This window comes from Cryptotermes secundus, unplaced genomic scaffold (genome assembly GCF_002891405.2).
Source record: "Cryptotermes secundus unplaced genomic scaffold, Csec_1.0 scaffold62, whole genome shotgun sequence".
NCBI lineage: Eukaryota > Metazoa > Arthropoda > Insecta > Blattodea > Kalotermitidae > Cryptotermes > Cryptotermes secundus.
Window position 1 is genome coordinate 829,093 of NW_019727786.1, and position 26,961 is coordinate 856,053.

At 38.3% G+C, this 26,961-nt stretch overlaps 2 protein-coding genes across 6 annotated transcripts in view; one reads left to right on the forward strand and one right to left on the reverse strand.

Moving 5' to 3' along the window:
* LOC111864906 (enhancer of mRNA-decapping protein 4) overlaps positions 1-19,451 on the forward strand; it is a 56,672-nt gene extending 37,221 nt beyond the window's left edge. For 3 of the 5 annotated variants that reach the window (XM_023852510.2, XM_023852506.2, XM_023852508.2), the window contains 9 exons: positions 2,051-2,339; positions 3,731-3,846; positions 7,476-7,641; positions 7,793-7,964; positions 10,571-10,787; positions 11,887-12,050; positions 15,228-15,406; positions 16,753-16,819; positions 18,490-19,451. In XM_023852510.2, coding sequence (XP_023708278.1) covers positions 2,051-2,339; positions 3,731-3,846; positions 7,476-7,641; positions 7,793-7,964; positions 10,571-10,787; positions 11,887-12,050; positions 15,228-15,406; positions 16,753-16,769 — 1,320 coding nt within the window. In that variant the 3' untranslated portion in view covers positions 16,770-16,819; positions 18,490-19,451. Of the gene's footprint in view, positions 1-2,050; positions 2,340-3,730; positions 3,847-7,475; positions 7,642-7,792; positions 7,965-10,570; positions 10,788-11,886; positions 12,051-15,227; positions 15,413-16,752; positions 16,820-18,489 lie in introns of all 5 variants that reach the window. The other 2 variants (XM_023852509.2, XM_033751621.1) reach the window with 2 other exon arrangements.
* A 602-nt stretch (positions 19,452-20,053) lies between these two features.
* On the reverse strand, positions 20,054-26,875 carry LOC111864907 (rRNA-processing protein UTP23 homolog). Its single transcript, XM_023852511.2, has 5 exons — positions 26,621-26,875; positions 22,436-22,532; positions 22,228-22,351; positions 22,001-22,150; positions 20,054-20,455 (listed from the first exon to the last, which is right to left on the reverse strand). Exons 1-5 carry the CDS (start codon positions 26,738-26,740, stop codon positions 20,170-20,172), a joined length of 777 nt encoding a protein of 258 aa, XP_023708279.1. The 5' UTR covers positions 26,741-26,875; the 3' UTR covers positions 20,054-20,169.
* Positions 26,876-26,961: the final 86 nt, after the last annotated feature.

Consider the following 26,961-nt stretch of genomic DNA (forward strand, 5'->3'; position numbering starts at 1 on the left):
AAATAACTTCACACCATATTGGATATAGCGAATGTATTCCACTTGCTCATATGTTTACACAATTTACAATCTCACAACTACTGCCATCGGCAGTATCACACTTACTTCTCCTGCTTCCATTCACTCCGGAGAATGCTAGACTGCAACTGACTGGTTACTCCCTCTCACTGACGAATACTCCTGTTATGTAGCTTCCACACTGACAACACAGAAAACAGTTACGTGATAGCTTTCACTGTTGTGTGACATCGTGTTTACCGATTGCCTAGCAACAGCAGCTGCATGGGCTCCCCTGTTGCGTGACGCCATGTTTACAGGTGTTGCTGGACAACACTGTGTAGCAAGCAGCACACTTCAGCTCGGCTCGGCACAGACAAACACCGCTTTCCTTACTGTTACGTAACTTGGCAATCGACCGTTTATCAAGGGTCTGTCTTCATGGTAACTCGTTCCACCTCCTGTTGCCCAGCAATGGTTAGACATGTCACGATATGTATAACACCCAACAGGATGCAACCAATGAAGATAATTGCAATAAAATACCTGCATCTCATTGCCATGGTGCGTAATTAAACATAGGGACAACATAAACCTTGAAGATGGAGGTAACGTGTGCCTGCAAAATACCAGTAACACTGCCCACAACGACATGGTGCAAAGACCCAAAGCAGGACCAACACTGATATTGCAATATAATTTAAAAGATGCATCACATCAACGTTTAAATAACTTTAAGCAATATTCATATATCTGGCATGCCTTTTGACATGACAGGTATTTCAGAGCAGATACTCCATATGAAATTATGGAAGCACAAGATAGACAAGATGGCTATAGATGCAAAATTTTAAAAAAATGTTGTGATTCTGATGTTTGTATTACTTATAATAGAGGATATACAGGGTTACTACAAACGATTCATTCTATTTCAGAACACTATAGTTTACAAAGTATTACACATACAAGGCCGGTCACGGTAGCTGAGCGGTCTAAGGCATGCACTGTCTTTGCTCGCTCGGAAGCCGGGATCGTGGGTTTGAATCCCACTCAGGGCATGGATGTTTGTGTGCGTTTTTCTGTGTTTGTCTACAGGTAGAGGCCTTACGACGAGCTGATCACTCGCCCAAGGAGTCCTACCGAATGTGTAAGATCTAGTAAACCGAAGTGAAACGGAGAGTTTCATGGAGGTAGGCCTAGGCCCAAATTGGGGCTGTAGCGCCACAGAAAAAAAAAATTACACATACAAATATGATTGATACATGAAGAGAACCGCAAACTCACCGAGTTTGCATCGTGATACACCAGTTGGCAGCATGAGTGCAGTGCCTCACAAAATGGCGACGAAGCTGGAAAAGAGTTTCTGTGTGTTGGAATATGTGAGATGTTCATCTGTTATTGCAGTGCAGCATGCATTCAGAGCAGAGCACAGAAAAGAACCACCATGTAAACAGAGCATTCTGTGGTGGTGTCGGCAGCTTAAGGATACTGGTTCTCTGTGTAAACGGAAAAGCACAGGGCGACCAATATAGTATTTCAAAATGGAATGAATCATTTGTAGTAGCCTTGTATATTAGAACTTAAGATCAAATGCTTAACACCGGCAGTATATTAAAATGCCTTTTAAGGGAGCATGAAGGACATATATTTGCTTCAGTGTGGTGGCTGTTTTAATCATCCTCATCTTCCCATGGAAGTTCCACCAACTGAGGTTCTAGGAGGTGACTACTCTGTTGATGCAACAGTGACAGCAGAAAGAAAATGTGTTACATTTATGAAAAATTAACATATACAACACATCCTGTACTGTGTTCAGCGTAAACTTAATTCAGATTTGCTTTTATGGGAGTCTCATCATTGTAAGTTAGTTGGTGTTAAATAGCGCATCCTATAAATGATGGTCCTTAGGACTGTGGTATGGGATACCCCATTGAACACACAGGACTTTTCTATGAAGTAGCTTGCAGAAGGTATGATTTCAGGCCTGGTCCAAGAATAACAGGCATTTGTTTCACTGTGCAAGAGATTTCCAGAGTGTCATTACTTTTTGCAGAAATTGTATGAAGTATGTACTGTCCATCGTGCTGAACACAGGGATCATAATTCTCCATCACTTAGTCCACGGATTGAGTCAGTAATTATGTCACAGCTTGACAAAGCACTATTGAAACATCAACAGCAGCAGGGGGTTTTGTTGGAGGAATTGCTGCTACAGAGCAATGACAAAGAACAGAAGAGACAAGAGGCTATCATGTCTGCCATTTCACAGGCTGTTGGTAACTTGGTTACAGCGAAACTTGAAGACATTGTCACAGCTGAGATTAAGAATGGCATCATACCAGGTACGTAGCTACCACCATGCATTAATTAATCTTATTTAACACACTGGTTCCCAACCTTTTTTGAATGATGAATGAGTAAAGCAGTAGTGCATTTTTCATATACAAAATGGGTAATCTCATTCATTGTTCTCAAGGGAGAAACAAATTGCAAGTAGAGAACCCAGTAACATGATTCAGTGCAGTGGATGGTACCTTCCTTCATTCTGTAAGTAAATGACTTCTTTGGCATACCCCTGCAGTGACTTATGAGCTAGTAAAACACAGACATATGGAAGTAATAATGAGCCAGGATTTCACATCAGGACAGCTTTTGTTTTTTTAAGATGTATGTGATTTAAATGGCATGCAGACAGATCTATCCTTAAATTGTTATCAGTTTATCCTATTAATCTAGAACTAGTATTCCCATAACATCAGAACTGCATTATCTGAAGTGAGGTTATGTAACAGTGGTTCCCAACATTTTGTTTTTCATGGACCAGTAAATCAATTGTGAGATTATCAGGGACCAATGGACAGTGTCCTGCCCTTCTCACACTGTAAAGTGGAAAGTTAAACTCCGTTATTTACAGTTTAAAATGTAATGGCTTTATGTAGTATTATAATCAAAGATGTGTTAATTGTCCATATTTAAAATGAAATTTTATGAACAGAAGTGTATCAAATAATTTGAATTGCCAAACAGATCCATTCTCCAGGAATCTGAATTGTAAGATGGCTTAGCCTCCATATTTCTGAGCAGCTTACCTCAAATCTCCACATCCTCTTCCTTACCCCTCTCCCTTCCCCCCCCCCCCTTTAAGTGTAACTAAAGGGGAGAGAGAAAAAGGGATTAGTTGTGTTGAATCAAATTAAAATGTGGGCTTTTGTACAGGCATTTTACCTCGCAAGATATTTTCTTGTAGGTTTCAGCTTAGTAAATTCAAGAAAGAAAGTAAATGACATTAACCAACTTTTTCTCCAAATATATGAAGCTATAAAATTATTGGTAGACTGCTAAATGTATCACACTGTTGAAGAATTGGGCATTGCTGGTGTTATGTGCACTTTTGTTTGGGTTTGGTATGGTTTTGGAATTAATTTAATTTTTTCTTTACACATGGAAATAATTACCCACCGAGAAGAAGAAGCAGCTACCACGTTCCCCCCCAAGCACTTAAGGTTAGTTATATAGAACTAATTTGTTAGGGTGGCTAAAATTGGCTGAAGGGTGTGAACATTTCCCCACTCTGGTAGCTGCATTTAAACCTTTGGCTTATGCTGCTGGAGGTGTATCACAAATACTATGACAGTGTGCACTAATTCGTCCATGTTTATGTTCTCTGGGGAACTGGGATTCCATTCTGCATTATTCCTTGTACTAATCTCTGTTGTGTGTTTATTTTTTTTAGCTTTAGTTTCAACAGTGGAACCACTGAAGCACCAGCTTCATGTAGAGATGACGCAGAAACTGACAGCTACTGATCATCTACTGAAGGAAAATATAGCAAAGCTAGTTCATAGTAAGGTAATGGCAAAAGGAAATAAATGTTATCTTTTTCACTAAGGCATGGGTCAGTGGATGTACATGCTCTTCCATCCCATAAGTTTTCACCTTCTACCTCTCTCCACACTTTAGTATACTATTACAAGTTTATGGTTGTGTGACTAGTGACACTAAATTGTCCCATATTTGCGGTGTAACCACTTGAAGAATGCAGTATGCTCCGAGCTGCCAGCTTCTGACACCAAAATGTCACATGGAGGATGGTATGCATGACAAAATTACAGGTTCTAGTTCAGATGATTGGATTTATTGGCACTTCACTTACAACCTCTCTTAATTATGCTCAACTTACAGCACTATCACTGATTTACACTCTTCATAATCCACTGTTGCACACACACACTAGCCATCTCCAGGTAACATATCTCAACACAGAAATTAGTGCTTCAAATCACTCCAAGTATTACACATGAATAAAGTCTTCTCACCACACTTTAAGTCTTCACCGGTCTTTTACAAACTTCCTGTGGTTGTCTCCTATCGAGAACTCTCTCACTGTTACTTAAACATGTTCAAATACCCTCAAAAACTGGAACCTGTTCCATCTCTAACTGCCGTTATATAGCCTCCGCAATGACCACACGGTAAACAGCCTATATTGTTGTAGAGAAGCGTTTACCACAACATTGCATAGCAGCAAGCGCGGTGCGGCTTGGCTTGGCACGGTATGGCACTGAGGAAACACCACTTTCCTTATTGTTGCACAATTGCTGCACCCCACAGACCTCCACAGCTCAACAGCTCTCGTGTGGTGTAAATACACCACAATAGATTTAGTACTGTCATTTACATCTGTGTTCCTCAGCCTTTTCCATGTAGGGGCACACTAAAATATATTTAAACATGGTGATGTAACATATCATGGTTATTGTACAGTTTTGTATGTATATGGATAAAGTGTACTCATAATCAGATTCTGATCTTCTGGGTTGTGACACCATTTTTCCTTGTAGCGGATTACTTACGTGTCAAAAGAACATGCTGCTCCCATCCTCAAGGTTCAGTTTTGTAAATGCAGGAATTGGCCCAGTTGTCAGAACAGGTTGCAGTGAAGGTGGTCACTGAGACACAAAATGGGGAGGTAAGGAAGAAGCGCCCAATCTGAGCCAGTAAGAAAAGTGGATAGGAAAAAGCCCTCTTGAGGGGCATACTCAGTTTCCAATCACAGGCAGGAAATGGAATAGCGGTAAGTATGGCCCATTTCATTATTCCATTCCCCACCTGTGATAAAAGAACTTAGTGTGGCACTGAAAAGGGCTCTTTTTCCTACAAAGTTTTCCTTTTGGGCTGGATCAGGCTTCTCTTGCTTACTCCCTTGGGTCCCAGATGTCATCCTCTTTGCAACCTGCATATATAAATGATTCATCTCCTCAACCTATATAATTCAACCCTGAGGATGGAAGCAGAATATTCCTCCGAAACGTTGGTATTCATTTACATATTCTGAAAACGTTCAGTATGTAATAAATATGATATACAGAAATTATTGACACAACAGTTTGACAAAGAAACAATGGCACAGGCCAGTGAGTTGACAAACCAATATCATACTGTGTAAGATTTGAGGCTTTCACGGCGGTGACTATGAAGAAAGCAGTCTTCTGGGATTTGGCACCGTGTATATGTGGTGTTAACCGACGTTTCGGAGGAACGTATCGCCTCCATCTTCAGGGTAGAAGAAAAAATATAAGAAATCTGCAAGCGAAGAGACCGTGAGAACCGGTAAAATCAGATTGCTTTTACCGGTTCTCACGGTCTCTTCGCTTGCAGATTTCTTATATTTTTTCTTCTACCCTGAAGATGGAGGCGATACGTTCCTCCGAAACGTCGGTTAACACCACATATACACGGTGCCAAATCCCAGAAGACTGCTTTCTTCAATATCATACTGCTGTCCACACTTTGTTTAGAATTGTTGGATGTGTGGCGAATACATTTCAATTCAGACTGTCATGGCACACTAACTGAGGAACACTGCAGTGTGCCATCTCTATCTGTGGCACTCATTTGGTCTTGTGAATTTCAGTTACGATTCTATAAATATTTTCTGTATTATTTATATATCTGTTCTTTCAACATGTCCAAACAGTTGTGATGTTTCCTATGTAACTCCATCAAGCATCTGTAAACTCAGGAATGCTGATCACACTATCCACATTGTGACAGGGAGAATATCAGCTTGAGGAAATACACTTCTCTAATGCAGAAACCATGAAGACCCAACATTGGTGGTGATGTGTTAGACCTAACTATCCTGACTCTGGGTTTTCCTCAGCACTTTCAAGGGAAAGCTGTGGAAGTACCTCAACCCTTATACTGCTGCGGTCGACATATGTCGATCTCTGAAAAACATGGCATCCTTGCTGTGATCGACAAAACCTGTATTGTGACTAGAGTTTCAAATCTCAGGTTTCTTTGCACCAATCTCATTCAAACTTGACGGGTGCATAGAGTCATCTGTTGGGAACGTAATGAAGCATCAATCATTTCAATGGCTGCATTCTTCTGCCCTCTAGCTTAAGAAATGTAAAAGGTTGCATCTGCACAGCAAGGCATATGCTCTATGCTCATGTGACATGGCTATTTCACAGGGCTAGTAAAAATGGCTTCATATAGTGTGCAGTGCTTTCTATAATAGTTTTAAATAAAGTTGTAGACTTTGGTCAACATGTGACATAGATAAGACTGTGATGTAAATACAGTGATTCTAGGATAGTGAATTATGTATTTTTTTGGCCATCTTGGACAAATGGACTTTTCCCCTGTGAAAAATAATGAATAATTCAACATTTTTGCAACTTCTGCTGCCTGTTCCCTGTCTGATGTAAGATTAGTTACATTTTATCACACATTTTCATACTTTGCACTTAAATTATTTATAAAAGATTTATTCAAAAATAATTCAGCACAGAGGGTGCTGAGAGTTACTTAGCAGTGAAAGGGTTAAGGCCCTGACCACATAATTTCCATTTTGGTGCTAATGATTCCCAAATACATGCTTTGTTTCATCTTCAAAATGATAATCCACCCCAAAACTTGTGTTCTGGTAATTGTTGCATTAGTTGGTAAGTCCTAGTCGATGTCTTTCCAATCTGATAACATTTAATGTGTATGCATGTATTTGCAGATAATGTTAAAGCAACACTTGACATAAACACTCTACCTCAAGTATGAACCACAGGTGAATGAAACAATAGAATGAGCTTAAACATATCAGAACACTTTCATTACAGCTGTGTTCTTACAGTGTGTTTATCTGGCTCATATTCAGTCTCAGCACGTTTTGGTCAGACCTTGTATCTTCACAGACTGGAAAGGGCAGGTAGAAAGTATGGAAGAAACCGTAACATTTTTCTATATGTTAAAAATTGCAAACATTGTAACAGTACAAAATTTTGAAGTTATGTCTGATGATTGTAACGTGTTAGTGAAAATCATGTACAGAACTGAATCACTAAGTTTTGTGATTATAATTCTTACTGTCTTCACCATATACAGTATTGAAGGATTTGAAGGAACGTGAGTTCCCATTGGAACATTTTTCTTTTGTTCTGCACAAATAGTTCTGAATACTGTTTCCTTTTGTACAGTCTGTGATGGAGGTGCTGAGTAACTCCATAGTGACTGCACTTCAGCCAACCGTGCACCACACATACAAGGAGGCATTCACCACTCTTGTGATGCCATCTTTTGAAAAGTCCTGCCAGTCCATGTTTCATCAAATCAATGAATCATTCTCCAAAGGAACAAAAGAGTGTAAGTATCCATTATCCATATTCTCTATGCTGATCCATTATAACCCTCCTTTACAAAAATCTTAAATCAGACTTTGTGAGTTTTTCACTCTCCCATGTTGCTGTACAGAGGATTGCTTATTCTAGTCAGGTGTCCTCATGGCATTTTGTAGATATTCAAACTCTGGAAAGTTATTTTGACAAGCAGCGACGACAGCAAGAAAAGGGGCGAGATATGATCAGCCAAATACAGGCCTTGTCTGATTCGTTGCGCACAAACATTGAACGTCTTACTTCCGCCATACAAGAGGAGGTGCAGTCACAAGTTAAGGAGGGACTTACAAGGTAAGTAGGGAAGAATACTCCCATACGCTGTTTTCATGCATTTGATTTGTTTCATTCTGGTCCATGACACTAACAAATTACAAAGACAAAACAACTCTGTCCAGTGTGACTATTGAAGTTTTTACTACTTGAAAACTTAACACCCTCACATGTTTCGGTCCCTATAGATCATCATCAGAGGGACATCGATACTTTTTGGAAACTACTATCACAATGGGTGTTTTGAGTGGGTACAGAACAGTAAAAACAACGCAGCATGCCACAAACAAACACAGGACGATACCAAGAGTCTCCTCAAGAGAGACAGGCAGCACAAGTTCAGCCGCCGTCAAGAAAGACGATAGAAGGGACATGAACCTACTTGGTTTATAAATTTTAACTTAAATAACAAAGTTTTAAAAACTTTAATATACCAAGAAAGCTGCTGTAGTTGTGGAAAAGTTGGATTTTGTATATATATTGTGCATTACAAACTAACTTACTTACTTACTCATGGAGCTGAGCCCTTCTGGAGGAGCCACCAATTCTGCAGCTACTCAAGAATTTCCCAGCATTTTATGGAATCCGAAGGTTCATCACCATGTTCACAGGAGCCCTCCACTGGTCCCTATCCTGAGCCAGATTATCCAGTCCATACCATCCCTTCCTATCTCTCTAAGATCCATTCTAATATTGTCCACCCACCTACACCTTTGTCTTCCCTGTGGTCTCTTTCCTTCTGGCTTTCCCACTGATATCCTATACGCATTTGTCTCCCCCATTTGTGCTACATGACCTGCCCACCTCATCCTCCTTGACTTGATCATTCTAATTATACTTGGAGAAGAGTACAAGTTATGAAGCTCTTTATTATGCAGTTTTCTCCAACCCCCTGTCACTTCATCCCTCTTCGGTCCAAATATTCTCCTCAACACCCTGTTCTCAAACACCCTCAGTCTATGCATTACAAACATTGTATGTATATATATTTTAACACTCAAATCACCCATTGTGATAGTAGTTTCCAAAAAGTATCGATGTCCCTCTGATGATGGTCTATAGGGACTGAAACATGTAAGGGTGTTAAGTTTTCAAGTAGTAGAAACTTCAATAGTCACACTGGACGGAGTTGTTTTGTCTTTGTAACTTTCATGCATTCTTTGCACAGACTCCATAAATTTAATGTGTAATGGGTCAAAATATACAGGAGAGGAGTGCTCTACAGTAACAACTATGAGATTTTAGGTTCTCATGATGGTAAATATGAAGACTGCAGTCTTATGGGATGTGAAGCCATGTAGTCTGATGTTTTCTGAGAGATAGTTAATATTATTTTGGAGTAACCTGCTGCCTTCATCTTCAGATTGTGGGGAGGGGGAGGGGGGAGTGAGTACCCTGAAAGTGTAGGCAGCAGGTTCCTCTAAATGTTCATACTGCTCTACCAAACTATGTCGTGTCACATTTCAGAAAACCAACTTCCATTTTAAGGTGGTATATGTTAGTCAGTTGTAACTCCTACTGTTTGCAAAGTCCAAATTGAACTTTATCAAATTTCTTGATAAATCTGACACATCATGTTTCCTAGTTTCTAGAATGCCAGATGATGGAAAAGTTAAAAAACCCAGGAATTCTGAATGTTGTACACCATCATCAGAACCCTTTAGAATGTACCCTTTGATATCCTGTTTGAAGACTTCTACATACTTCATTAAACTTGTAAGAAGTTTTGTGCAAATCACATTATCCATAACAATATGTGAACACCTATTGTTGTTTAGCATTACAAGAAAAGTGCTGAACAAGTTTACTGAAGCAGTGACACTGCTCATTTGTCCTGGAGATTCTTGTTTATAATCTGTGCCAGGGCATTGCTTATCCTAATAGGCTTCCACGGTAATCCTCAGTCATGTTGCAGAGTATTCTACGACCACTTCCTTTGCATTCCTGATATATTCTCTATCACGTCTTCCTTCCATCACCCTGAATGATCAATAACCTCTTTAGATAATACTACATCATTAACTGTTTCAGACCAATTTAATCAAGAATATGTCAATTTTTCAGTAATGATTTCCTGAATGACAATATGGAGGTGACATGAAAATACTAGACTTAGTTTTTTACATCAATATATATTTTTTTCCCTTCCAACAGCTTGTGGCACATTCCTGTGACAGAAATAAACACTAAACTATAATCAACGGCTGTGCCATAGCTCAAGTGGTTAGTCGCTGGCTTCCCACCATGGCAGCCCGGGTTCGATCCCAGGTCTGGTCAAGTGGAATTTGTGGTGGACAAAGTGGCGCTGGGTTGGGTTTTCTCCAAGTACTTCGGTTTCCCCTGCCAATCTTCATTCCACCAAATTCTCCATCATAATCACCCGGGGCAGGCTACAATAGGCCAAACAATGGCCACCATGCCGAGTGGACCTAGATGGACTCCACCCCCTACTAAGTGAAAAAAAAACACAGAGACATACACATTTTACCATATACTATGACTGAAATTGAGATGCCCATGTGTTATTGCATTTGAAGTATTTGTCACTCTGCAGTTGTGTGTTCAGAACCTGAAGAGATAAAATAACATGAATCATCATTCATATCACTTATTTCAATTTCATATAGCATTCAGGACAGTTTGAACAAGACTGTTTGTGAGACAATAAAGGAACATATAGCCAAAGGTTTCCGGGGACAACAAGATGTTATTCAGAACAGTGTGATCACCGCAGTGCGATCACGTGCTGTGACACCTGCACCTCATATTGTTGACTCTCACGTGCAGCAAATGCAGATTGAACAGCTCATTGGACAAGGCCAGATTAATACAGCTTTTCAGCAGGTAAACTCTTCAGCAACACTGGTTCTACTTTTTATGCTTTTGCATGCATCCCAATTTGTCACTCACATTGATGTTGTGTGCTGTGTACCTATGCAATTGATAAATTGTTAAAAATGCAGAGCAAACAATCATACCCCCTCAGGTTTTTTTTTTGGGGGGGGGGGTTAGGAATGACAAATGTCATCTTGAACTACTGTTATGCAATGACAGTGTCCTGTTGTAACAGAGTGTCTTCCATTGTGGCTGAAGAATTTCTGTTGCCTGTTATGATTGTCAAGAAAGTGGAACTCATTAAGATTATTTAGTGTGCCTACTTAATTTTGGACAAGCGGCCTCCGTAGTCTAGAGGTAACGTTCCCACCTCATGACTCGTAGTACGCGGGTTCAAATACCCGGCGGAGGTCGTTGAATTTTTAAGGGCGGAAAAATTCAGGGAACAAGTCCTCCGGGAGGGACTTTAAGCCGTGGGTCCCATGTCGTAACTTTACCTCACGTAAAAGAACCTCATATCTCCAAAGGAGGTCACTGAGCCAAATTAATGGACGTTTCCCGCCCAACAGCAGTCTCTAATAACTCTGGTAGATGGGGGAAGCATTATAGATACCTCTCAGCTAGTAGAGCCAGTCTTGCTGGCTGGGCGGGATTGATGGTAAGCACCAGTACCGGTAGGATATAGAGACTGGTAAAAATCATAAGAGGGAAGCACAATGGACCAATACAGGTCTCAGTGCATGGGGAAAACCCACCCTCTCCAATAACTAAGTAACTAATTTTGGACAACTCTCAAAATTTAACTGGCTGTTTCATGAAGGTTTTCTGTATAAAGTTGAGTTCTAAATATACAACTCAGAAATCTTCTTTGTAGACTGTTAGTTTAAACAGACATTTCATCGCAGTAAGCTGAATTGACAAGATTTTACCATAGCTGAACAGCACTAGATTTTCTATAAATGTAATCCGTGTGTCCTAATATTACAAGTCTACTACCAGTGATTATGCTGTTTTTACAAACCACTTTTTAGTGTCATAGGAATGAAGTAGCAGGCCACAATAAGTTCAGTACAGGTACATATTCATGTAAAGGTGTCTCTTTCTACAGGCCCTCTCTGCCTCAGATTTAGGGCTAGTAGTCTTCATCTGTGAAAAAGTAAACCCACAGCAGGTGTTCAACCAAACTCCATGCCCACTGCAGCAACATGTGCTGCTTTCACTGATACAGCAGCTGTCTGCTGACATGTCAAATCACACAGAGCTGAAGCACAAGTAAGTGTCTGCTTATAAAGGTCGTGTTAAAATTTAATGTCTTCTGCTTTAATATGAGACAGATGAATTTGGGAATTTTATATGCACATTACATGTCAACAAATTTTCATTCATGAGCATTTAGCAACCAGTTTTGCTGCCTTTTGCTGATTGTGTAGACTAACCTGAAACCAGAGCTGTCCAGGAGCGGAAAACAGTTTTTATGTTTTTGTAGATAGGAGGTTGGCCTAAAAGTAAACACACAGTATATGTTGCTGTCTCATCAGCAAAATGCAGGGCAAAATCATGACATACAGATAGGTAACAGATGTTTTGAAAATGTGGCACAGTTCATATATTAGGGAATGACTGATACATTAAAACCTGATTCAGGAGGAAATTAAGAGGAAATTGAACTCTGGTTATGCTTGCTACCATTCAGTCCAGAACCTTTTGTCTTCTCATCTGCTGTCCAAAAAAATAAAAATTAGAATATACAGAACTATAATCTTGCCTGTGATTCTGTATGGGTATGAAACTTGGTCTCTAACATTAAGGGAGGAACATAGACTTGAGGGTGTATGAGAACAGTGTGTTGAGGAGAATATTTGGACCGAAGAGAGATGAAGTGACAGGAGGTTGGAGAAAACTGCATAATGAGGAGCTTCATAACTTGTTCTCTTCTCTAAGTATAATTACTAGAATGATCAAGTCAAGGTGGATGATATGGGCAGGGCATGTAGCACGAATTGGGGAGAAGATGAATGCATATAGGATATTGGTGGGAAATCCAGATGGAAAGAGACCAAAGCATAGGTGGGTGGACAATAGCAAAATGGATCTTAGAGAGAGAGAGAGGATGGATTGGATTGACCTGGCTCAGGATAGGGACCGGTGGATGACTCTTGTGAACATGGTAATGAACCTTCTGGTTCCATAAAATGCTGGGAAGTTCTTGAGTAGCCGCACAATTGGCAGCTTCTCAAGAAGGGCTCTTCTCCGAGTGCTGATAATATTTCAGTACATGAAGGCTTATAGTTTGTGTGTATCATAAGCAGTCTCATCATTCAGGCAGTTATTGGCAGACTTCTCACTCGTCCATGATAGCGTTTTGTAGAGGATGGGTATGAAATTTAGACACCTGTGCCTGAGCCCCGTTTCTTTGATGTGCTGCCGCCAGACAATAAGGTCATACATTTAAACATATTACATTCAGGTACTGCTCCTGAGTGTTGGCTGTGGGTATGGGATAACATGGCTGTAGTGCTCATTTACTTGACTCAGTGTTATATTTATAACTAATGAACTTCATGGAGCTGGGTCCTTCTTGAGAAGCCACCATCCTCCATGAATGGTAGCAAACATTACCTGAGTTCAGTCTGCACATAATTTCCTCATGAAAGAAATTTTGATTTATTGCTGTTCTTCCCAAATATTTGAACTTTGCAGCATTTCGAAGGATCTGTTAGCCTCCTTTATGTTTTGATTTTTCCCTGCATTATGGTAATGAGACATTAATATATAGATAGTTTTTCTCTGTATTTATTTTTAGATCACCCTTCTTAGTAATATCAGTTAGAGCATCTGTATTTTTCTTTATGGTATTTAAATTATCTCCCAATATATTTACATCAAGAGCCGGGATAGCGGAGTCAGTGTAGTGACTGGCTATGGGCTGGATGACCTAGGGGTCAGAGTTCGAGTCCCAGTAGGGTTAAGAATTTTCTCTTCTCAACATTGTCCAGACTGGCTGTCGGGCTCACCCAGCCTCCTATCCAGTGGGTACCGGGGGCTCTTTCCCCCTGGGGTAAGGCGGCAGGGGGCGCTTGAAGCTGACCGTTCACCTCCATCTAGTGCTGAGGTCAAAAAAAAAAGTGGATCTGTATATCCACTCCCCCATACGCCTTCATGGCAGTGCTTGGTTAGTTAAGCATGAGGATAAATTTACCTTCACATATTTACATCACTAGCACAAACCAGCAGCTGATGTATCCCATTTCATTTGACTCCCAGCTTGTTTTCCTGGACCTTACTAATGACATTTTCTAAAGCAAAGTTAAAAGCAATAGCAGTAAAGCATATCCTTGTTCTAGACCATTCTGAATAGGAAACTTGTCAGACAAATGTCTATGTATACAGACATTACTATAGGTTTCATTTAAACACATTTTAGCTGAACTAACTAGCTTCATGGGTACCTCAAACTTAGTGAGAAAACTCTACAATACTTTGTTTTAACCAAAACATACGGTTACTTGAAGTCTATGAACAGCTGATGATACCATCTCACTGTACTCCCATATTTTCTGCAGTATGTGACAAATGCAAAAAATCAGATCAGTGGTTGATCTGTTGTGTCGAAACCCGTGTTGATGATACCTAATAATTTCGTCTACATGTGAACTTATCCTTGAGACAGGATATTGCATAAAATTTTGTAGTCGGTTTTATTGCTCTTTTTGTAAATTTGTACAATGATAGACTCCTTCCACTGATCAGGCAATACTCCCTTATTCCAAATAGAATTAATGAGTTTACAGATCTCATACTGTAATAGTTCATCTTCTGCTGGAATTTGTTCACCACCTGGTGATTTATACATTTTCAACTTTGCAGTTTCAACCTCAAAACAATTGGGATCAGATACAAACAGCTCAGCTGTATGTATTTCTATCTGACTAACATCACTGACTAGGTACATTCAATAAAAGAGAAGTTCTCTGACCTATTAAGAATGCTGTGGGACTCTCCAAGCAGATCACGATTCTCATCCTTCACTAGGTTACTTCTAGGTTTGTAACCAAGCTGAGCTTAACATTCATCAGATATGCTGATGGGGCTTTGCAGCTGAGATGTCGGTGCATTGAGGCTGAGTTTGTGAGAACAGTCTGGAAGTTATGTACAGGTGCACATAGTAACGACAAAGAAAGTATGGTACACGTACTTGTCCTCACTGGTTGAAAGTTATGTTCATGTTTTCACATATGTCCTAACTGAAAGACATTCAGTAACGGCTCAGCTCTTGGACATAGGCTGCAATGGCCAAGTACACAGTCTTCAGCCTCCATGTTGCAAACCATCTTAATTCTCAACAGTTATGGAATAAAAGAATGGGGAACCTAAAAACAAATTATTATTGGTACTAATAAATCAGAAGATTTTAAAAACATAACATCTGATGTTTGTTACATATTTTAGATACCTGGAAGAAGCAGTTATGAATTTGGATGCAACAAATCCTTTGACAAGAGAACATATGCCAGCAGTTCTGACCAACTTGCAACGCCAGCTGACAGCATACATTGCAAGCAACCCCAATAACAAGATTACACGCAGCATGAAGATGCTTAATATGGCCACACAGTCTCTGCTCAATGGTTAGGGTATGTTTAACATTCTCTCTAGCAGCTTGTTTTTATTTATTTTATTTTTAGTATTTTCTCAGCTGTATAGTTTATATGGCACAAATGGGAACAGTCATTTTAGAAAGATACAGAATGAGAAGCTGAGGTCTATTTTAGGTGATATCCGAATATTTTCCTAGATGGACATCAGAAAGACTGAATCAAGGTAGCTGGTCTCTGGGCCAAGAATCAAATCTTAGACCTCCTAAATGTGAAGGAGTGCTAAGGTTCAACCACATAAGCCTTGAAATTAAAGTATTTTTAGAGATATGTAAAGCAGGCATGTAAAAGTCTTGAATTTTAGATACTGAATAAAAAAGTCTTGATATCAATTTAAATGTCGATTTTTCAGTCAGACCTCAAGAATTTTCACATAAATCTTTTTACTTTGATAACCACAGTGATCGGCAACATTAGCAGTGATCAGCTTCCAGCTTTCTGGCTGCATTGTATCTTTCTCCTGTATGCAACACTGGGACTTTCCTTCTTATCACCAGCTCATCTCAGTGTCAGCAGTGCCAACATAGTATAAGAAAAGTGACTAGTGTTATCAGTTATGACTGCAGTGAAAAATATTCATATGTCACAGTTCCCAAAATTTTTCAAAGTCTTATCTCTGAGAAATTCATTCTCACACATGACTTATGTAAACTTCTTTGGCTATGAAGACTTAACTCCTGTGTTATAAATAGAAATGCATTCCTACAGAAATTTTTCAGTTCACACCTGTAATAGAAACACAGTTTTATCCAACAGAAATAGTAGTAGTTATAAAAAAGAACTTGAACTTGATGGCTTCCTTCCATACAACTTAAACAAAGGTAATAACTGCACAGCCTTACTACCAGCCAGACATGCGCACAGGCTGGTCAGCTGCATATCCTGTATCACTGGTGTACGTACAAATATGATCTTAATTTCATAACATAATCATCTCTTAAAAAGTAGATACGAATTGGCTGAATTGGATTTTTGTAAAAATTTTAATATTTATTTGATGCTTCCAAAATGGTAACATTCCATAACCTGTAAAATAACAATCAGGTTTTAAGGACTGTTATAACTTGGGACGCTGCTGTAGTAAACAGAGTAACATATGTAGTACATTTTGTCTCACCGCAGCCTGACATGTTAACTATATAAAGATCTTCATTGTATAGAAAGTCATGTGTGAAGGTTCATGGGGTATTATAAATTTTTTGAAGGAGCGATAGATTTAATGTCCTATTAATACAGGTTAATTTTGAAAATTATCATTATTTCTTTCTCATGACAAATGCAAATGACCTCTACAGAGTTCAATGTGTGATTTATTTCAGCAATTCCCAGGAATTAACCAACCACACAAAAATTTTTAAGTTCTGACTATAGAAGGTCCTCACAAAGGTTAGTATATGGATCTTCATTATAGATTCAAGTTCTTGCAATAGTATGATACCTACCTTTCTTCATATCTTCTAGTGGATATAATGATGCTAACAAGAGCTATAAATTAGCAATTTACAATTCAGTGATCCACTTCTATGCATAATTTCTACTATACAGATTCTGACAATGTTAAGTTTTACAAATAACACCTCAAACTTTAATATCATCACCATGTTTATAACTGGTAACATGTAAAAATTATTCCATACACAATTTGTAGGTGTGTTTATGATCTAGCTGAGTATTCCTAGCTTCAGTAGTTCAGCAGTTGGCCACCATAAAAATGAGACTAAATTTTAGATCATGTGACCATCTCATTGTTTTAAACATTCTACAAAAAGAGTACCCAAAGAAAGTTGCATGTCACAAATGTTTGAAATAAGGGGAAATGGCCACATCAGTAGAAAGAACATGTGAAGTATGACACAACAGACCCCGGAACCAATTTATGTCCAGTATTCTTCTCTCTTGCTGAACTCTGTATGTACATGGAATTACTGAGAATCATCAGTGTGCATTTCGATATATGAGATCAACTACTGATTACATATTCTGCATTTATCAGTTACTGGAGAAAAAAAAGGGAGTACAGTGGGACAGTACGTCAAGCCTATGCCTCATTTGGGATACAACTACTGTGCAATACTCTCATTGGACTTAGGATACCCATGATACTAGTTAACCAGTTAAAATACGAAGAGCTCTGTCTTCTGGGATATAACATGTTGTGCATTGAAAGTCAACCGATGTTTTGGAGGAATGTTGCCTCTGTCATTAGGATTGAAGGGCAAGCCAAGTTCTGCACCCTGTCTGCTTGTGTTTCTTCAGTCCTGACGATAAGAGACATGTTTCTGAAACACAGCTTGAATTTCGACAGGCTACATGGCATTACATCTCAGAAGATAGAACTCTTCACAACCATTGCTGCGAGAACCTCAGATCCTTCTATTAATGTGCATTTATGAAAAACTATAGGAAAGTTTTATATGTAAACATTTTCCTATGTAGAATGATCTGAAACGAGGAGATGCTTTGTTACTGCTTTTCAGTTTTTCTTTAGAAAGGAAGGTCAAAGGATATCAGGTGGGACTGGGATTCAATGATTTATGTGGCCAATGTTAATTTATTGGACAAAAATGTAACACCATAATGAAAACTGCAACAGTTGTAAGAAGGTTGGCCTACAAATGAACAAAGACTCTTGCTAAGATTCTGAAAATGTGGCATTGCTCAGTAAGCTGGAAGCAACAGTAGCAAATCAAAATGACATCCACAAAGAAATTTAGTAATGTCTGCTCCAATTCAGTTCAGAATCTTTTGCCTTCCTCTCTGCCATTAAAAAATGTAAAGATTTGAACTGTTGTTTGTTGTACGTGTGAAAATGGTCTCTGACAAAGAGAGAAATAAAGCCTGGAAGGCAGTAATGTTTAGTAGTGCTGTGAGAACCTCAGATTCTACAGACCTTCATATTTACAGTCTACCTAATATTACTATGATCAAAATCAATAAGGGTGAGTTTGATGTGGCACATAGCATACTTAGAAGAGATGAGAAACCCATGCAGAATTTTAGGGAAAATCTGAATGACATATATCTCTTTTAAATTGGTTTACATTTTGTTTTTTCAGATTCAGATCCTGTGGTCTGCTTCAAGAGAAATAATTTTATTCATACATAATTCTCAACATGTTTGGTCTTTCTGAGATGTTTGGAGTGAAGTTATGACTATTAGCTGACTGCTAGTTTTTCTTCTCCTAAAAGTGAATTCTCTTCATGAAGTTATCCATGACTCATACACATATTGATATGTCTTGTGTTGGTAATTGTAAGGTGAACTAGGAGACAAAAAGTAAATTTGTCTCTTATCTTTGATTTATGCTCCCAGTTGTGTTTATTACAAATGGAAGTACTTTATGATACCATCAGCACATCTATTTTATATGTTTTATTTTCTGGTACATGTTAGATTGCTGATCATCTTCAGATGGTACAGTACTTAAAAACGTCAATTTAGTTTAGTAGTTCAGCTGATATTGTGTTCTGTCCCACAGATAGAATAGCAACATAAAACTATCTATAGATAACATGACAAATGCCAATATGATCATCAAGAAACTGTAATACCAAATATAAGAGCAACCCCATAACAATGACTTCTATAAGTGGAGTGCCACATACAATTATACAACATTACAATACCAACTGGAAGGACAGAACATACCACGAATACACATCACCCCACATACAGTCAAGAATTCCAATAAGGTGACACCTGCATATGGTAGCCAGACTCTGAATTACAAGTACCATCATGTTAACATCCCACGACTACAGGAAACCATGAACTTCCTAAAAATTATATAGTACACATATTTTAACCTAAGCATAGGTATAAACAATCTTGTGTAATAAGTTCATATACAAGTACATACAGTTATAGCTACATATATAGCAATTTTATATTGTTTTATTAATTTTATTGTCTATATATTTTAATATATTGTATGTTTCTATTTTACTAATTAACTGATAACATCCCAACTGACAACACATCCAAAACATGAATATATGAACAAGAGCTCAAGTTCAACAGAATGTAGGCATGACAATTCAGTGAACTGGTGCTTTAAGTACTGTGCCACCTAAAGATGATCCAGTAATCATGGTCAAAACATGTACTGGAAAATGAAACATATCGATTATAAAGCAGTTGTGTTGATGGTATTGTAAATATTTCCAAGTTTTTCTCAATTTTTCCATTTATATAACATGCTGTGGAAAATGATTTTAAATGTTCAGGAAACTAACTTAAAGCTCTAAGGTAGTATGCCTTTGGATAAGCTAGAATATTATTTGCTTTTTAAAAATATGGAAAGGTGAATTTTGTCACAATATTTTTCTTTATGTACTGTTTGCCAGTGAAGTAAGAAGAGATTCATTTCTGGTTACATGTCTGCATATTTGAAGCTACTGAAATGTTATACAGATGCATATTTAAGAGACGAATTTTGCACTTTTATTAATTACAGAAACAAGTCAAATATTAGCAGGAGACTTACTGTGGAATTGGCAGCTGACCTTGCTCAGTTCTGTTGGGTAATTTCAGAATGTATGCAATTTGAAAAGCATGAGGTACCAGTGTAAATGCAAAACTTATTTTGTCTGTACATACACATAATCAGTTTGTAAGAATTAAATATTAAATAGTATGTTTATTCATATAGTAATGTTCACAAACAGTATTATTTTGACACTCGACCATGTTCAGGCTAAACACTGCATGTATAATACAAATAGCAGAGTGGTTTTTAGTTTTTCTTACTTGCAACGCTGTTTCTCTTGCTGGCCAACTCTTCTTTCACAAGCGATGCCCAATGTTCCCTCATATGTTTTGACACTTTAAGTCTTTTCCTCTTTTTCTTATTTGTTGGTACTGTTTCTTTCTTTGTTGCAGATTTTTTCTTCTTGCAAGAGAGTGGGTTTGGGCCACCTTTTTTTTTCTTCCTTTTCTTTTGTTCCTCAGGTTCGGTGACACCAAATTTTTTCTGTTTTAGGTTAGTAAGAGTATCCTTATCAGTTTTACTCACTCCAAATCTAAAGAAAATAATATATTCATAAGAATGCTGAATTAAACTGCAAATAATTATTTACAAACCTCATGTGTTACCCTGTTAACAGTCATTGCTTAACTTCCCAGAGTTGATTTTTTCAGCATATGTGAAAGTCAAGTGTCTTACCTTTTCAAGATTGTTGAAATTATTTTTGTTTCTTCTGTTCCATGTTACAACAAAAAAGTCTGTCAAAATTCATATTTCATATACATCTCCAAGGCAGTACAATTAAAGAGAAAAAGAGAAAATGTTTTGGGAGGAAGTCAACAGCTCAAAGCATAGCAAAGAGATGTCATAATATCCTGCTCTCATAGGAGAGGTTAAGGAAATATTTTAATCTAGCTTACAGCTAACTGTATCATAATGTGAGAGAGACCCTATGTTCAGATATACAGGTGCAGGAATCTACTGTGTGAACTTATGCATATTCAGATGTAATGGAAAAGTTTTTAAGATGATTATGAATGACCATACTAATATCACTAAAGAAACTCCAGTAAAGGTTCTTTTGTATGGCCACTTTCTCAAACGTCCTCACTCTTGCTTTCTTTGCCACTCAAACTCGAAAGCGTAAGCCTCTTCCATAAAGAACTTTTTTTTTGTAACTAGTTAAATACAGAGTTCAACATGACAGCTAATTAAATAAGTTTCGGGACAGTTCAAGACTGACTTTGTACATAATATAATCCAAATAATGGGGTAAGTTCAAAAAGGCAATCAAAGGGAGTGTGGCCACCATTGCAAATTACCAGTGTACTCAAATTAGACACAGAGCCATTATGTTTTCTATCTTAAGAAAAGTATAACAAATCCTTAATCACTTTTGGCCAGCATGCAATAAAAAAAGATTCTGTGGTTTTAGTCTGCAAGCGAACTATACCGACTGAGCGACCGCAATTTGTCAGCAAAGTTAGTGCAAATTTTAGCGGATAGAGGATGTCGCGTGGTCGGGGCAACAAATCCCCATGGCCGTTAATTTCGGTTTTCTAGACCAGAGCCACTATTTCCTTGAAATTATTCCTCAGTTATCCTCACAAGGCTGAGTGGACCCATTCCAGACCCACTACTACTCAGAAAATCTGGTAGCACTGGGAATCAAACCTGGACCTCCGGATCTGTAGCCAGGAACTATGACCACAGAGACAGTCCTTAAATAAAAAGTAATTCTGAAATGTTGATAATTTCTGGAAAGGAAGTAACAGAATGGAGCAAAATTGTATGAGTGTCATAATTAATAGTCCACCTAATATTAGGATGAATAGGTCTAGGAGAACAAAATGGGCAGTATATTAAATTAAATTTATAGAAGCAGGGTGTGGACTGATTTCACCTGGCTCAGAATAGGGACCAGTGGTGGGAATTTATTTGAACATAATAATATAGATTCCACAAAAATGGGGAACTTCATGACATACTGAGCAACTATCAGATTTCCAAACAGACCTTGCACCTTGACATCCATTTGTTCATAAATAAAAATTATGAGCTCTATGGAACATACAAGATAAAATGAAATGTTCTTACTAACTTTTCATTACTATTAATCCTAGCCATGCGTAAACTCGCTGCTGATGGCTGTTCCAATGTTGGTGCTCTCTGATGCAGATACAGAAGTGGTGTCCCTGGGATTCTACGTACAACAGTCTGGAGTTCTTTGTCCTGCGTTGCAATAATATACCTGCAGTAATAAAGCGTTATTAAAATCACTGTATTGTTTCAAACAACTATATACATCAAAAGACCAGAAAGAAATACCTATTTGGATTGTTGACTCCCAACATAGATTCCAAACAAATGGATCCAGGTACTGGCATAGTGTGGCCACATCTGTGGGTAGCAAACTGCTTGACAATTACCGTTGCTCCATAAATACTGTGACCTATATAAATGATAACTTAATTTAAATGCAAATGTTCATAAATTAAACACTGTACTTGGTATAATGCGAACACACAAATCCTACCTAAGTTTGCAGATTCTTGTATCACACACTGTGTTGTCAACAACTTAACATCTCCATCCATGTATTTGGGTGTCTGTTCTCTAATATTAAATTTATTCTGCAAAGAAAAAAACAAATCCAAAATTTTTAACTTGCTTTGTTCCAAGTTCCACCATACCGTTCATTAGTCATCTTAATAGGTTTAAAACCACCTCAACTAAAGTGCCATGCAATGCTGATGTTAACATTAACATGGTGCACCATGTGATAGTGTGGTTAGTATTGCTAAAGGGGGGCTTTATACTATAAACTATATACATTATACTATACTATACCATACCATATAATATTGCTAGTGGAGTGGGACTGTACTGCGGCCACTTCTAGCCTATTGTACCAGCCCCAGATGATAGGTTAGGGTGATTGTGGAGCAATTGGTGAAATGGAGATCTGGCAGGGGAAACCGAAGTACTCGGAGAAAACGTGCCCCAGCGCCACTTGTCCACCACAAATCCCACTTGGCCAGACCCGGCATTGAACCTGGGCCGCCACGGTGGGAAGCCAGCGACTAACTGCTTGAGCTATGGCATGGCCTAATCTAAACCTTAATATGCATACTAAACAGTCAAAGTTGTTCAATCAATAAATTCTTTAAACTTCTTTTGGCCATGAAATTGATCAATATGAATTTTTTTTAAGATCATTTAGAGTGTTTTCATGCCCTGTGTTGATATACTGCAGTCTTAGTTTAATTCTGCTGATGAATGAATGGCGTCTTTCCCAGTTGTCTCACCTTTTACAGGAGGCAGAACTTTCTGATATAGTAAAAGGAGCACTACAAAAGGCAGTGGAGCCAGGAGTGGGATATGGGCAATGCAGCTGTACCTTTATTATAATATAGGGTTATTCTGTGTCAAAAGAGCATATTGAAATATAATTTTCAACCTTACCTTCTGACTTGAATGAAATTTGGTGTACATACTCTCACACATTAGAAATTTTTCTCACAAATAAGCACTATTTTGTCGTACGTAACATACACAGCTGAACTTAGGGTCATTTTAAAGGGCATAAACTAAGGTCATCAAAGATACCTTTTGACTCTGAATGTTAAAACAACTACAATTTCAAAATTTTGAGGTGGAACTGTCAATACACTGAGAACTGCCATATTAGACAAGGGACTGACATGAAAAAAAAAAAACAGTTGAACAAGGCCTATAAGGCCTTCTGGACATGCAGAGGCACATTTTGAAAAACCTGGGGACTGAAACCAAAAGTGGTGTATTGGCTATATACTGCTCTAGTAAGACCCATAATTACCTATGCTGCCATTATGTGGTGGCCTAGAGTTAAACTTAAGTCAGGCTGAACTAAGCAAATTGCAAAGGACGGCCTGCTTGGGAATTACAGGAACAATGAGAGCAGCTGCAATGGAAATCCTATTAGTACACTCTCCACTGCATCTGCAGATGGAAGCAGAGGCCAAGTTAGGGAATTACAGATTATGTTGCAATGATCAATGGAGACCGAAATCCAAAGGTTTTGGACATGCATATATAGAAAAGAACCCATCCTACAGATGGGGGTCAGACAAAATGATACCAAAACATGTCTATGATAAACGCTTCACAATCGGATTTCCTGATAGAAGTGAATGGAAAGAGTTTCAACCCAAGAGAAAGGTGGGACTAATCTGGTATACAGATGGTTCCAAGACAAATAAAGGCACTGGAGCCAGGGCGTATTGTGATGGAACAGGGCGGAAACATAGTTTCAGCCTTGGTCAGTATACAACAGTATTCCAGGCAGAAGTGTATACCATTAAGGCATGTGCAGTTGAGAATTTAGAAAGAAACTATAAAAATATGAATATCTATATTTTATCGGATAGTCAAACTGCAATCAAAGCACTTGGTACACACCAGATCACTTCAAAATTGGTCTGGGACTGCCAACAGTCCCTCATACAACTGGCCAGACATAACAGAGTTCAGCTAATATAGGTGCCAGGCCATGAGGGTATTCCTGGGAATGAAACCACAGATCAGCTGGCAAGAACAGGATATGAACAACCGTTCATAGGACCTGAACCAGCTTGCAGCATCTCAATTGGCGTTTTCAAGAAAGCGATCAGGGACTGAACTAACAGAAATCACAAAAAACACTTGGAATCCACAACTGGACTCAAACAGGCAAAAGGATTTATATCAGGACTTACTGGACACTGCCACCTAAAAGGGCACCTTTTCAAACTGGGACTGACAGAGGACCCAGCTTGTGAGAGGTGCCTACAAGAAGATGAATCAGCCACACACATCTTATGGGATTGTGAGGCTATAGCTTATGTAAAATATCGCTACCTGGGTCAATTCTTCATGGAACCAAGTGACTTTTATGATGCCCCCATAAATAAAGTCCTACATTTCATTCGAAGTGTAGGATTAATAATGGGTTAATCAAAAGGGGAAGCACAATAGATCATTGAAGGTCGCAGTGCAAGGGCCGGTTTTTATGGCTCATACTCATAGTCAAGTTTATCCAAGGAGATGCTGTCCTTGAGGAACCTAATTCAAATGAGGCACGAGGGACTGCTGGTAATATTTACTCTCCTGTGAATAACATGACAACAGCACTTTATGTGACAGCATTTTTAACCCTTTAAGGCACAGTGGCTCTATGCACCACCTGCTTTTACATTAAAAAGCTTTGCATTTTGTCTACTTGTATTTCATATGACTCTCATAATAAACAGGTGTTATTTCCTTAAACTCACAGAAACTTTAACTGACGCAAGTAAAGAGGTTGGTCTAGAAGTATACACAGAGAAAACTAAGTATATGTTGCTGTCTCATCACCAAAATGCAGGGCAAAATCATGACATAAAGATAGGAAAGAGATGTTTTGAAAATGTGGCACAGTTCAGATATTTGGGAACAATGATAACAGATCAAAACCTGATTCAGGAAAAAATTAAGAGGAGACTGAACTCGGGTAATGCTTGCTAACATTCGGTCCAGAACCTTTTGTCTTCTCGTCTGCTGTCCAAAAAACATAAAAATTAGAATATACAAACCCATAATTTTGCCTGTGGTTCTGTATGGGTGCGAAACTCAGTTTCTGACATTAAGGGAGGAACATAGACTGAGGGTGTTGAAGATAACATTTGGACCAAAGAGAGATGAAGTGACAGAAGGTTGGAGATGAGGAGCTCCATAACTTGTGCTCTTTTCCAAGTATAATTAGAATGATAAAGTCAAGGAGGATGAGGTGGGCAGGTCATGTAGCACGAATGGGGGAGACGAGGAATGCATATAGAATATTGGTAGTAAAGCCAGAAAGAGAAAGACCAAGGGGTAGGTGAGTGGACAATATTAAAATGGATCTTAGAGAGATAGGATGGGATATATTGGATTGATTTGGCTCAGGATAGGGACCAGTGGAGGGCTCTTGTGAACATGGTAATGAACCTTCAGGTTCCATAAAATGCTGGGAAATTCTTGAGTAGCTGCAGAATTGGCGGCTCCTCCAGAAGGGCTCAGCTCCATAAGTGAGTAAGTAAGTATGTCCTTGAACTACAATAACCAACTGGGCTTTATAATGGAAAGTGGACTTCAAAGGGTGAAATCTCTAATTTAATTACAATTCTGTTACCATCAATTAGATTTCATTTCATTTATTTCGTGTCCATGGATCATTATACATGATATAAGACATGTCATTCTTGTGTAGTTATAGTATAATAAGTTTCATGATGTTACTATTGGGGGGGGCTGCACGTGAAGCATCTTATCCCTTCTGTAACAATTCAATTCAATTTTATTTCATCCATGAATCATTATACATGATATGGGACAAGTCAAAGATTAATATTAATACTAATACTAAATAGTAATAAGAATATAATAATACAGAAATAGTATGCCAAATTATAATAAATGATAATAATAATAATAATATAGTAATACAGAGATAATAATATGACAGTATAATTAGTCTTGAAAACAGTTTCTGTGGTCTTAAATCCTCCATATGTCCTATTGTACCTTTACTGGTGGTAATGCCTATGGAGATTTGATGGAATGAGGATTGGACCGCCTTCAAATCATTTACATAAGTATCTATTATTTCTTACTTTTTCGGAAATACTTCGACTTATAATGGTAGTTAAAGTTACAAAAACAGTGGACTTTCATGTGATGTCACCTTTAAAGCAGCATAGCAGAATGTTCCATCAATCAATACTTGATATGGTTGTCGGAAACCGTAGTTATTGCAAAAAAAATTCAAGTATCTGTGCACTTTTCTTCGCCTTGATATTTTCATTCTGAATCAAATTAAAGTTCATACATAACCTACACACTAACATGGGTTAAATTCTAGTACTTGTGCTCGGTCCCCTCCATTCTTCAGGTCACGGATTACTACTTTTGTATGATCTCTACGATCTCTACGATCACCATCTCTATGACGCTCTACGACCTCTACGATGACAGAATACAACTACGCAGGCGCATGTTGAAATGTTTGTCGAGTGGTCGAGTGCA

Coding starts and splice junctions, on each gene's coding strand:
- LOC111864907 (XM_023852511.2), bottom strand. CDS start 26,740: ATGAAAATATCAAGGCGAAGAAAAGTGCACAGATACTTGAATTTTTTT. Junction 22,533..26,620: donor TCTGCTATGCTGCTTTAAAG/GTGACATCACAT, acceptor TTTTCTTTGCAG/AATAAATTTAATATTAGAGA. Junction 22,352..22,435: donor ACAAGAATCTGCAAACTTAG/GTAGGATTTGTG, acceptor TCATTTATATAG/GTCACAGTATTTATGGAGCA.